Source organism: Sebastes fasciatus, chromosome 5, assembly GCF_043250625.1.
Source record: "Sebastes fasciatus isolate fSebFas1 chromosome 5, fSebFas1.pri, whole genome shotgun sequence".
Lineage (NCBI taxonomy): Eukaryota > Metazoa > Chordata > Actinopteri > Perciformes > Sebastidae > Sebastes > Sebastes fasciatus.
In genome coordinates, this window is record NC_133799.1 from 26,414,124 (window position 1) to 26,426,522 (window position 12,399).

A 12,399-nucleotide genomic window follows, 5' to 3' on the forward strand; every position below is an offset into this window, starting at 1 on the left:
CGTGATCTACATGAATGATAAAATTGTTTATTATTAACAGACTGGATCAACTGTCCTTGACTGTCCTGTTCCTCCATTCATTCCTTTAATTCAGCTCAGTACCTTTCCTATACGTGGCAGAGTAATAACCTCAGGCTGATAGAAGACTCTCATTCACAGTAAAATTTAGACCTTCTCTCTTTAGGGCTGTACCGAACAGCTCAGAGCTTCATTCATAACGTTGACATTCAAATTTTAAATCAACATTCAAAAAATGTTGTTTGCATGTCTGTTCATTCTGTCTGAACCCGGTACTCCTACACAGTTGCAGATAAAGATTAAGCTACACTACTCTGTGTTTCCTCTATAGTCATTCTGCAGCAGCAAGCTAAAATTTCACACGATTATTAAAGGAATCCTTCACCCACAAAATCACCATTTGTATATCAATTACTCACCCTGTGTTACCTTGAAATCTTGACGCATTCTTTGTTTTTCTCTCATGCCTCCAAGGTGAACAAAGAAACAAAAAACAGAGGAAAGTCTTGATGAATTGAAGTAAATGGGGGGCTGCGTTTAACAACAGCAAAACTATGTCAAAACATCTATTTACAAACTCTCACACAACTGGTGCAGTATAATCCAAGTCACGGACAAGTAACGTGTCTGTGTAATTGTGAGACTGTTAATGCAGAAGTGTTTTAAATAGTAATGTTTAATGATGATGCATGTGTTTGGGAAGTAGTGATCATACGACTGGATAAATGAGACTTGGATTATACTGCACCAGCTGTGTGAGACTTTGCAAATGGATGTTTTGATATAGTTTTGCTGTTGTTAAACGCGATCCCCCCATTAATTAAATTTTCGCCGTTTTTGGATTCTTTGTTCACCGTGGAGGCAGGCAAGAAGTATTCTTAAAGAATTCAAGGTAAGACGGGGTGAGTAATTGATGCACAAATGGTCATTTTGTGGGTGAAGTATTCCTTTAATATCCTCCGCTCTCATGTTTCACCGTGTGCGGGGCTGCTTAGCCTCTCCACACACATACGGACATGAGCAGAGGAGAGACGGGTGAAGTGAAGGTAACGTTCTCGGAACCGGTTACAAGTAGACTTAGTTGTGAACAGTATTATACTATTTGTACAATTTATATTCCAGTTTTGGCTGCGTAGGATTGTTTTCATAAAATATGACGACGCACATTCAAAGCTTCATTTGAAAACCTCAGTAGAAGCTTCAAATTAGAGATGCACCGATTCCATTTTTCCTTTTTTCTAAGAACTATAATTGACAGCGTACACAAACATTTTTGCAACTTTTTTTCATTAAAAATTGAAATTACACATCGTTGTGTAAATATGACCGGCAAAAAACAGATTTTAAGAGACTGATTGGCAGGTCACTGGTCATCCAATCAGACGACAACCGACCGGTTTCCATCGGTGGCCGATTGATCGGTGCAGCTCCACTTCAAATGTAAAATAATGACATTCAGTACAGCCCTAGTTCTCTCTCACTTGTCTACACATCACCAGACCTGCTGTTTGACTGACAGCATTACAACTCTGCAGGGTTAGTAACACACTTATTCTGAATCTCTCTCTCTCTGTCACCCCTCTACCAGGAGAAACCCCTGTCCCGATCCCTCCAGAGAGGGGAAGATGCACAATTTGACCAGGTCAGTACAATCACAGTGATGTCCAGGAGGTAAAAACATGTGGGTGTATGAATGTGACATTCTCATTTCCCCGGACCACCAGCAGTCCTCTCCTACTGTACCTCCTGTATGTGTGTGTGTGCAATATTTGACTCCCCGGCTCCACCCACTCAATGGCCTGTCTGTCCCTCATCTGTAGCCGCTGCAGAACTCTATACAATAGGCCCGCTTGCTGCAGAATGCTTTGTTCAGCACAACACAAAGCCAACGAGGATATGGTGCTATAGATCCAGCTGTCCCCATTGTGAGTGAGGGAGAGAAAATGGGTATAGAGAGCGCAAAAGTGAGAGTGGTAGAATCGCTGTGTCATCCTCGGCAGTAAATCGGCATCGGGCGCTGGAGTGTATCTGCCCGGCGCCATAAGGGCAGAGGGAGCAGTTGCATAACTCTCCTGCCTCGCATCCATCATCCACCTCCCTCATCGCGCTGCACCGGCCCTTAAATATACACACACATACACTTAAATAGTTTATGCATACTGACCACCACCGTCTCATGTTTTATGTATTGTCTCAACTATTCACTCTAATCTGGAGTTGCTAAAGTGCTGATTTCTTGTTTTCTGTATTTGGTAATAGGATGTACAGCTTTCTCATACAGCTGTTACTGTACAGAAACATCATTAAAGATCATCTCTAACGTTGGATTTGTCCATCCTGTAAATGCAGCGCCAGGTTTAAAAGGCACAATCATCACTGTTGATGCAATCAAAGTGCTGAGGAGGTGTTTGAAAGATTATTTCTGTGGTCTTACATATGAACAGAGTCGTATGTATTGTGGAGCTGCTCTGTAGTGCAGCAGCTCTATGATGTGCTCAGTATGTCATCAACACAAAACACCCAATTCTAATCAATAGCAACAATATGTCACCCACTAGTTGAGAAACTTCTGGCCAATACTCACCGTACTCACTTATTGAATATCCACTTTTAACCATTGCGTGTGTGGGACAGCATTCTACACTGGTTCCCAGCCTGGGGGTCCCGGGTGTTAGACAACTTTTAAAAAAAATATATAGTTGGCCCATATCTCCGCATTTCTTTAATTTCTTTGAATAAAACTAGCAGGCCGGTGCTGGACCAGTAGAAGACAGCAATGAAAAACGTAGAAGCACTGTAGCTTAATTTAAGTGCAATTTATTGGCACATCTTAGTTAGTGATGTTTCGAGCAGATGCTTTTCTTCAGACTTAATAAATCTGCACAGAGATGCCATCTTAAAAGGTAAATGTGATACCGCCAGTGACCTAAATATCCCACATGTAATCCAACATAATGTTACAAGTATATTAAGAAAAATGCTTATACAGACATGTATCAATCAATAATATTGATAAGTACCTCACAGCTCATAAGAATAATATCAAGCCCATGGCTGTCCTACTTTCTGTATGGCTAGAATGAAGATAGAGGTGCCTCTATATCAAAAAATAGGATGTACCTCAAGCATATATAAGAACAGGAAGCTACACATATGAGCGCATGAATATAAAATGAGGGTGGGAACATCCTCTGTACCTGGAGTTAGTGTACACAGAATTGGCACAATTCACACAAGATCACGGTGAAGACCTGAACACAAGTTATAAACTAAAAGGCTAAACGCGCTGTTAAAACAACCAAAGAGCTGATAGAACAATGGCCAGGAGTCAGGGAGAAGAAAACACTGGACTAAAAATATCAGGAAAACTCATCTCTAATACAATATTCACAGGAAATGATCTCAAATCGCTCGTCTCACACAAACTTGCTGCAGTTATTGCGTTCACTATTTGAGTTAATTGTACAGTTTGTCAGTTGTTCTGTTCTGTTATTGTTATGCATTGAATATAATATGAAATATCCATTCTCAATGATAGAAAAGGGGTCTGGTATGGAAGCCATGAGAGGCAAGTGAGAAAAACTAAAATTCTGGGGATCCATTTTCTAAGTCTTTAGTTTTCTAAATTCACCTGCCAATTTTTTTTCTCCACCTGTTTCACAGATGAAAACAATATCCCTTCAATACCTTTTTTTCGCCTGTTCCTAAGTCATGAACACAGAAGAGAAAACAATTTAGATGAATTTAGTGAAAGTGGATCACCAGAATTTTTCTTTTCTCACTTGCCTCTCAGGGCTTCCGTAGCTTTCTCTACATTATGTAATCTTTTATTAGCATATTTGGCACATACAAAAATGGCCAAAATGCGGTGGATACTAAGTTTATTAGTAATAATGAGTGAATGTAATGTCTGTTTGTTTGTTTTCCAGTTAATAAGCTCTATGAGCTCAATAGCAGAACACTGTTTGCCCTCCCTACTGCGCACGCTGTTCGACTGGTACCGGCGGCAGAGTGGCACTGAAGATGAGTCTTATGAGTACAGACCTCGCTCCAGTACTAAGTCCAAAGGGTGAGATGCTCCTCTTCATTTCTTTCTTCTTCTTTCTCATAAACAAATCATTTATAAGTGATTGTAATTTTCGTCAGTAAGTTTAAGATGTATTTTACTCAAAACCTGAATTATTTTCTCTCCCACTCTGCAGAGACGAACAGCACCGGGATAAAGATTACCTTCTGGAACGGAGGGACTTAGCCATAGATTTCATTTTTTGTTTAGTTTCAGTGGAAGTTCTTAAACAGGTGAGTTATCTGACACTGTGCTATTGTATACTGATTTACACGGCCTATAAAAAGACTACTGAATGTTTACATACAGAAGGGGAAATGCAGTGCACGTTTGACTTAATATTGACATTATCTTATCCAAGCACCGAGCAAGTGGCTGGTTATTCCTGCTACGGTATTATATGCAGCACTAACTACTCCATATATATCCACTATAACTTCCTCTACACAGAATTGTAGTTTTGGGTCTGTGTTTCCGTTGATGTGTTATTACTCAGTCAAACATAGTAGTGGTATATCTTTACCTTTGCCAAACAGATGCAGAGTTACTCACTATATTTGATTTAATTTCAAATGGAATAGTTGTAGTTTATAAATATGTTGAAGTCAGGGTGACCAGATGAGAATGAGTGAAATTCGGGACGGGAGTTGGGGGGTCAGTAATAATAATAGTAGAATTCTTTGTTTGGATCTCGTAATAATCTCGTGAATTTTGAAGCCTTTATGTGTCTTAAAAAAGGCGTTTGCTAACACGTGGCTAAATGAGACTACTAAACGTCATCACGCTGACCCCTCCTCCTATACAGCCTCGTTGTGTTTATACTCGCGCTCATGTGCAGTGTTGTAGTTCGTTTATAGCATATCGTTAACTTTTTACTTCTGGCGATTGCATTCACGCGTCAAAAATCCTAAAAGTGATGTTTTTTTGTGGAGGTTATCTTGCTGAACAAAACGTGTAAGTATTATAAACCTTTGTTTGCCACAGAGCTTATTTCCTGCAATAATCCAAAACCCGATGGAACAATCCCATCGGCTTTTTGTGGAGGGAACCAGGTCGATGCTAACTTCCTGGTTGGCCTACAAAAATACGTCATCCTTGCAGCACTTTATGACCCACCGGCATTTCCCTCCCCACTCCTTCCGGTAGCTGTAGTAACATCTCTGCTTTTTTGGCTGGATGGTCACCAGGTCTTTAAAGACACTGGACTCCATTTCAGCGATGGATGGTTTAATTTCCCTCCATAAATGTTTTAATTCAACAACGTTATAGCTCTGCGTCGCTGCTATTCATAGTAGTTGTTTATCAATTCGCGAAACTACTGAACACGGCAAAAGAAACTTACAACAGTCAATAATGTAGACATAACAGTGCCCATCTGTGGGAAACAACAAAATAATGTTTCACAACAATCAGTATTTAATGTTATATTAGGCTGAAACTCATCAAAACTCAGGTTTTGCACTCATGATTTGCAGACTAAGAAGGATAAAAGTACTCTTTTATTTACTTTATCTTCTGTGGTACAGAAATGAACTGCAGTGTTGTTAGTCAGGTCTTTCCTCACAGAGGGACACAGTAAATAAACACAACTTCAACTGACCAGCTCCCAGCTGAGTGTGTCTCTAAAGTGGACTGTCCAAGTCTGAACTAAAAGCCAACCCCCGGAGACCAGAGCTAAATTGTCCTTGGCTGTGCTCCTGTGGGGGAAGGAGGGTAATGAATGGTAGTAAAGAGAAAGAATGAAGACTACCGTATCAATGCTTCTTAATAAGAACCAATGATTTCATGTTTACGTCACAGATTCCTCTTCATCCAGTGCCAGATGTTCTAGTACACGAAGTTCTAAATCTGGCATTCAAGCACTTTAAACACAAAGAGGGGTAAGTAAGCATCGACACAGATAAACCAGTGACGCAGATTAATAACACATACTGTGCTGCTCTCACTTGTGGGTTTGGCTTTGCAGTCATTTATTTATTATATATGTTTGAATAGACTGGCTTTATGGTCATTCTGTCACTATAATCTGTACCATTAATGACACTTAAATAAAGCCCATTCGGCTCTCATTGAGCAACTTGAGTCTCAGTTAAGCACACTTGTAAAGTTCTTCTGTTGTTTTGTTGTATGGTCAGTCATAGAGCACAGTGTACGGAAGCCCTGAGAGGCCAGTGAGAAAAACAAATTCTGGTAATTTATTGTCCAAGCCTGATCTAAATTGTTTTCTCTCCTGTGTTTATGACTAACGAACAGGTGAAAAAAAGTCTTGTCAGGATAATCTTTCTGTTCGAGGATAAAGTGTCTGATTTTTTTTTTTTTCATCTGTGAAAAAGGTGGGGGAAAAAAGCTTTGGCAGGGGAGAATTCTTTTGTGGTACGTGTCCACAGGGGCGTTTTTTTATTGCGATGGGACGCGTCGCTTCCCAGCATTGGACGCTTGGTGCGCTGTCACTAGACACAAGGCTCTCCCCACCTGATTGGACGAACGCTTTCCCTCAGTGGGCTGCTGCTCCAAAGCTTTCAAGCCGGAAACAACATGGAGGCTCATTTGGAAACTTTCTTCTCTTATTTCATGAAAATAGTTCACCGAAATGTGTTTCTGAAAATATTTGAGGCGAGAAATAAGCTGTGTAGTTTCTGAATCTGTCTTTATTTTGGATCAACAAGGCTTAGTTTAAAAGTTTCTAGAGAGTTTCGAGAGGTGTCGAGTCGCGTCGGACGCCTGTGATTTGCATAAAGTAGCATAGACCTCAACTTTATGCAAACGAGGAACGGGCAATGAATGGGGAGCGTGGAAAGGACGGATCCTGTGGACACGTACCATTACTTGTTGTAATACTAATTTCAGCCACAAGAGGCTGAAATGCACCACTACCACATGTTCTATATAGGACCTGAAAGCATTCATGTTTTCTTCCAGGTGAGTTTTAATTTACATAAGTTGCTAACACACATTATTACACGGCTTTGTTGAATGCTCGATTCTGATCGGTCAATCACTGCGTTCTACGGTCTGTTATTTCTTTATAGCACACCGTTGCTATGTATGAGAGACCGTTGCTATGGGCGCAGTTCTGATCTCGAAACTCTGGTGGACTATTTTTGTGTTAAATTATTGATTTCATAAGTCAGTTGCCGTGTAATAAGCGGGATAATGTACAGCTAGCGGGTCATTGTTGTGAAATAAATCTCTTCAGGGCGATGAGAGACCCCTCCGCTTCATACATCGACCTGTTGGCTGTACATTATCCCTTAGATATATGTGCCTTGTGTTAGGAGTGCATGGAGAAATTAAAACTCGCCTGGAAGAAAACGTGGATGCGTTTAGTCCTGTTTAGAACATGGGGCTGTGGTAAACTTCAGCCTCTTGTGGCTGAAATAAGTATTACAACAACAAACACTTGAAAAAATGATCCTGGCAAAACTTTTCTTTTTCACCTGGAAAAGCTTTTTGTCCACCGGTTTACACAGATGGAAAAAAAATAAGTAACTTAGAAAGATTATCCTGCTAAAACCCTTTCTTCCACCTTTTCTTAAGTCATAAACACATGAGAGAAAACAATTTAGATCAGACTTAGAAAATGTATCACCAGAATTTTTTTCTCACTTTCGTCAGGGCTTTTGTAACAATATCTTCTATATTTTTTAAATATTTGTTTAAGACTTGATGACATGTGCTTTAATTTTAATTGACAGGTACTGTGGCCCTAACACTGGCAATGTGCACATCATCGCGGACCTGTATGCTGAGGTCATCGGAATCCTGACACAGTCAAAGTAAGCACGCTTTCAGTCACCTTTTAACCTCTCTCATTACATTAGGTAGGTAAGTGTAGATGTGTATATATATATATATATATAAATTATATATTTATATATCTTTGTGTGTGTTTGTGCTCAGGTTTCAGGCAGTGAGGAAGAAGTTCATCACAGAGCTGAAGGAGCTCCGGCTAAAAGAGCAGAGTCCCTACGTAGTCCAGAGCATCATCAGTCTCATCATGGGCATGAAGTTCTTCCGGGTTAAGATGTATCCCGTAGAGGATTTCGAGGCGTCTTTTCAGTTCATGCAGGTAAATTATTGTCGTTTATTTGTGCATATTTGCCAGAGTGAACCTCCAGTACGTGAGGCTGATGTGTGTTTGCTAAATGACACCAGACATTTTTTATTTTACTGCTGCCCCTTTGTTGAAACTCAGCAGCTCTTCATAGCAATGGCTCGTAAAGTTAGATGAGTAACGATCAAAGGTGAAGTTTGCCAAGGAGAGAGGGAGAGAGGGAGAGAGGGAGAGAGAGAGGGAGAGAGAGAGAGAGAGGGAGAGAGAGAGAGGGAGAGAGGGAGAGACCAGCTCTGTGAACGGAGCTGTAGCTTTTCCATTAATCTCTATACAGCCGTATAAGAAACACACTCGCTGTTCTCTTAACACTACCATGATTTCCTATTGTGTTAATTGAACATACCGTGGTTTATATCCACCACTCTGTTTCAGTACTTATCAGGGTTTCTACCATAGACTGTATATATAGATGGACGACGCGTCTCCACTTCCTCCCACTGTACAAAAGTGAGGCCAAAATATCCCGGATACGAGAGCTGCCATTTTGTTTATTTGTTTCACACATAAAAAGAGACACACACACTCTACTCTTACCTCAACTGTCTCTAGAGAGGGCCATTTGCGTTTTCACGTCGGCCACGGTAGCTCTCCAACACCCTTGGCACACAGGGGAAGTTGTAATCTGCAACCTCACCGCTAGATACCACCAGATCCTACACACTGTTCCTTTAAGTAACAAAATTCATTACCAACAAGTTTGTCTCCTATTAAAGTCACAATAATATGATTAAAAAAAGATTTCCTCGCCTCAGGAAGGAAAAATGACAATAACAGGATGCTGTACGATTCTTTTCTCGTCATGTCAGCAGCACTCTTTGGTTCTGCATCAGTTAGTGTTATAACACTATTAGTCAATATTTATTATGTGCATTTAATTTGGAGTTGAGATGTGAAAGCACAGTTTTCTTTTCTGCAGCACTCTTCTAAAAACACTTACACAGTGCTTCACAACAAAGCCTGTTTGCCAGTTTGTCTCTGTTTATGTGTGTTTTCTTCATACATGTGTACCTTTGATGCCCTTTTCCAGGAGTGTGCCCAGTATTTCCTGGAAGTCAAGGATAAAGACGTAAAGCATGCTCTAGCGGGCCTTTTCGTTGAGATCCTCATCCCCGTGGCAGCCGTGAGTAACCTTTCAAACAATCTCCACTGTTTTATTTTAGGTGAGTTAATCTCTGAATTTGAGGTCCACGGTAACGACTCGTTTCTCCTCAGGCGGTGAAAAATGAAGTCAACGTGCCGTGCCTGAAGAACTTTGTGGAGATGCTGTACCAGACAACATTTGAACTTAGTTCCAGAAAGAAGCACTCGTTGGTAATTATTATTATTATATCATCCTATTTTTTTTCTCCCTTCATCCCCACCCTGATCTCCGTTTACTCTACATCTTTACTACTTCCTTCTCCTTTTGGGTTTCACTCTTCCTGTACTTTGTATTTGGCCCCAGCACAGCCAGTCCGTCATCATCATCCAGAAATATCTGAAAATGAATTCAACCTGACTGTTGGTCTATTATGTTTACTGACCAACTCCACAGTTGTCTCCAGAACAGTTTTTTCATATCTGTTATTAATAAAGTAGAGATGCAGCAATTGCAATTTTCTTGAGGATGATCTTTCTGTGCTTTCGCACCGCTAATGAAAGCATCAACCTATCAATCACATTGTGTGGAACAGGTTTGTAAAGGTCTTTACTGGACAAATAAAACCCAACTGAAAATTAATTGCAGTATATTGCACTTTTGCGAGCTTTATGTTTTCTCCACTTAGTGAAGAACTTCCACACCAACGACATGTTGTGTGTGTGTGTGTGTGGCTGTGATATTACGGTCTGTCCCACTGTGTGCACGACATAAAACTTAAAAAAATTAAATACTAACAGGAATATAAACAAGGAAAAGATTGAGGATAAAAAAACAACACACTAATCAACAAAACAAGAAAAAAAATATTAAAAAAAAAAAAGATAATAATTGTGATTTTTTTAATGTATGCTTCCAGCATTTTTAGTAATATATCTTGGATTCTGATGTGATAAAACAGGTCTCCGGTCTCAGCTTGTGAGACTGTTGTTGCTCTTATCCTGTCCGTAGTGTTTAGTGCTCATCTTTTCTCTTTTTTTTCCAGATATTAAATTACAAAATGTGCAAACTCAAAATTCAGACTCTGTAGACAAAACTACTTTGTGTTTTTTTTATGCTGACGCTGTTTCTCTCCCCAGGCTCTGTATCCTCTGGTGACGTGCTTGCTGTGTGTTAGTCAGAAGCAGTTCTTCCTCAACAACTGGCACATCTTCCTCCAGAACTGCCTCTCGCACCTGAAGGTACCGCCAGCCTGATCCTTTAGCCTTTTTGAGTTTGTGCTTTTAAACGAGCAGCACAATGACCTTATTCTTCACATTAAAGTATTTTTAGGACACCATGTTTGGCCTCGACAACCTCAGAGGTCTTATGACTGTTGAACAATGTTATGAAACCTGGTGTTCTTGATTACAGTGTGAAAACATTTACTCCTAAAAAAGAATTGAATTATTGATATTATCATACACTGATTGAAGAAGTTGTCGTTGGTTGTGAAGGGTGTGCTCTGTGGTTCTGTCTAAAGATCATAATGTACTTTCCCCTCCATTATCAATAACCAGATCTGGATAGGAATAGCACTTGATATGTTAATGTAATAATAGTCTTTTTTTTAAAAAAAAAGAAGCTGTAATATATGCTCAAAGTAGAAACTAATTTAACAGAGAATTAAATAACATGTGTAGCCTCTTTAAACTCTAATAATATCCCACGTTTTAGCTGCATATTATCTCAAGTGCTGTTTTAACTCAGGTCTGTTAATGACTCCTTGTAAACCAATTACAAACCGATCAAACCTGCTTTTCCTCCTGTCCCCCGACCATCATGGAGCCAATTCAACCCAGAAGCTCATCGACCAAATTACTTTCTGACTGACTGACTGACTCAACGACTGCCTTTCCCCACCCTACATTGATTGCCCTCTGTGGAGAGACTGTATGATCTTGTGGTGGATAGATTTCTGTTTTTGCGTCTCTTTGATGGTGATTTTTTCCGATGGTTTTTGAGTGGCCGTCTGTCTTCTCAGTGATCTCATTCCAGCATCCTCCTTCACCATTGGAATTGTTCTAGATTTCCTTAATTTTTTAAAATCGTAATCAGTTCGGTGAAAATCTTGAGTGGTGGTGATGCTGATTTCTTTGATTGAGATAATTTTACGGGTTTGTGTGATGGCTCGAGTGTAGTGATGATTTTAGTGATTTTAGGGCTTCTTGTCCAACCAGTGATTTTAACCCTGTGGCTGCTCTTAAAACAATGTTCAAAGACCAAAAAAATAAGACCTAAAGGGATAGTTTGGATGTTTCTCAGTGTGGTTGTATGAGGTACTTCTCCATAGTCAGTGTATTACCTACAGTAGATGAAGTTTGGAGAAACAGACAGGAGTACCAGCACAGGAGCAAAGCAATGTACTGCTGTGGACGGATTTTAGACACCTAAAAAAAAATCTATGAACTGGGAACTGAAGCCGTTATATCACTCTCTTCAAAGCCACCAGACTCCATTAACAAAAACAGTAATTTTACCTCTCAGAACACCGGAGTTGCTGGTCTACCGCTGCCTCAATCGGTTAGTTTGTTTGTGTGAATAACCGATCAAGACAGCGATTGACCAGCAACTCCTGTGTTCTGCAATGTAAAATTACTGTTTTTGTCAAAGGAGTCTGGTGGCTTTGAAGTGATATAACGGCTTCAGTTCCCCATCTACTGTAGGTAATACACTGAATATGGAGCAGTACCTCATACAACCCCACTGAGAAACATCCGAACTATCCTTTTTATTTGACATAAACTACAGTAAGAATAGGGACAAAAATCTAGCTATCACTACTTTTAGAGAGATTACGCTCCCTGACAAGAGTGAACAATATGTTTTATAATTGTGTTTCCTGAAACCTGATCAATATTGGTAGTATTTAATATTACCATAATTGGGCTGCTCTACTTTAAAGTCTGATCCCCACAGGGTTAAAATACAGCAATCTGCATTTTGAGCGTGCTTGACATAAATCTGAATGAACTGATGATTTGGGTGTCGCTGCTTGTCGGCTTTGTAGGTGAACCAGGCAAATTTCTTTTATACCCATTTTTTCCATTCACTTCTTTAAATGTCCTTTTCCTCCTCGTCCTC

The 12,399-nt window shown here is 40.0% G+C and overlaps 1 protein-coding gene across 19 annotated transcripts in view; it reads left to right on the forward strand.

Annotated features, from left to right (window-relative positions):
- Nucleotides 1-12,399, forward strand: part of fryl (furry homolog, like) — a 99,079-nt gene that overhangs the window by 38,800 nt on the left and 47,880 nt on the right. For all 19 annotated transcript variants that reach the window (XR_012593997.1, XM_074636151.1, XM_074636150.1 and 16 more), the window contains 9 exons: nucleotides 1,607-1,660; nucleotides 3,948-4,087; nucleotides 4,221-4,317; nucleotides 5,885-5,964; nucleotides 7,780-7,860; nucleotides 7,985-8,153; nucleotides 9,226-9,318; nucleotides 9,411-9,509; nucleotides 10,416-10,517. Coding sequence is in view for 18 of the 19 variants with exons in the window: in XM_074636151.1 (XP_074492252.1) it covers nucleotides 1,607-1,660; nucleotides 3,948-4,087; nucleotides 4,221-4,317; nucleotides 5,885-5,964; nucleotides 7,780-7,860; nucleotides 7,985-8,153; nucleotides 9,226-9,318; nucleotides 9,411-9,509; nucleotides 10,416-10,517 (915 nt within the window). In the remaining variant the exon portion in view is untranslated. The remainder of the gene's footprint in view (nucleotides 1-1,606; nucleotides 1,661-3,947; nucleotides 4,088-4,220; nucleotides 4,318-5,884; nucleotides 5,965-7,779; nucleotides 7,861-7,984; nucleotides 8,154-9,225; nucleotides 9,319-9,410; nucleotides 9,510-10,415; nucleotides 10,518-12,399) is intronic.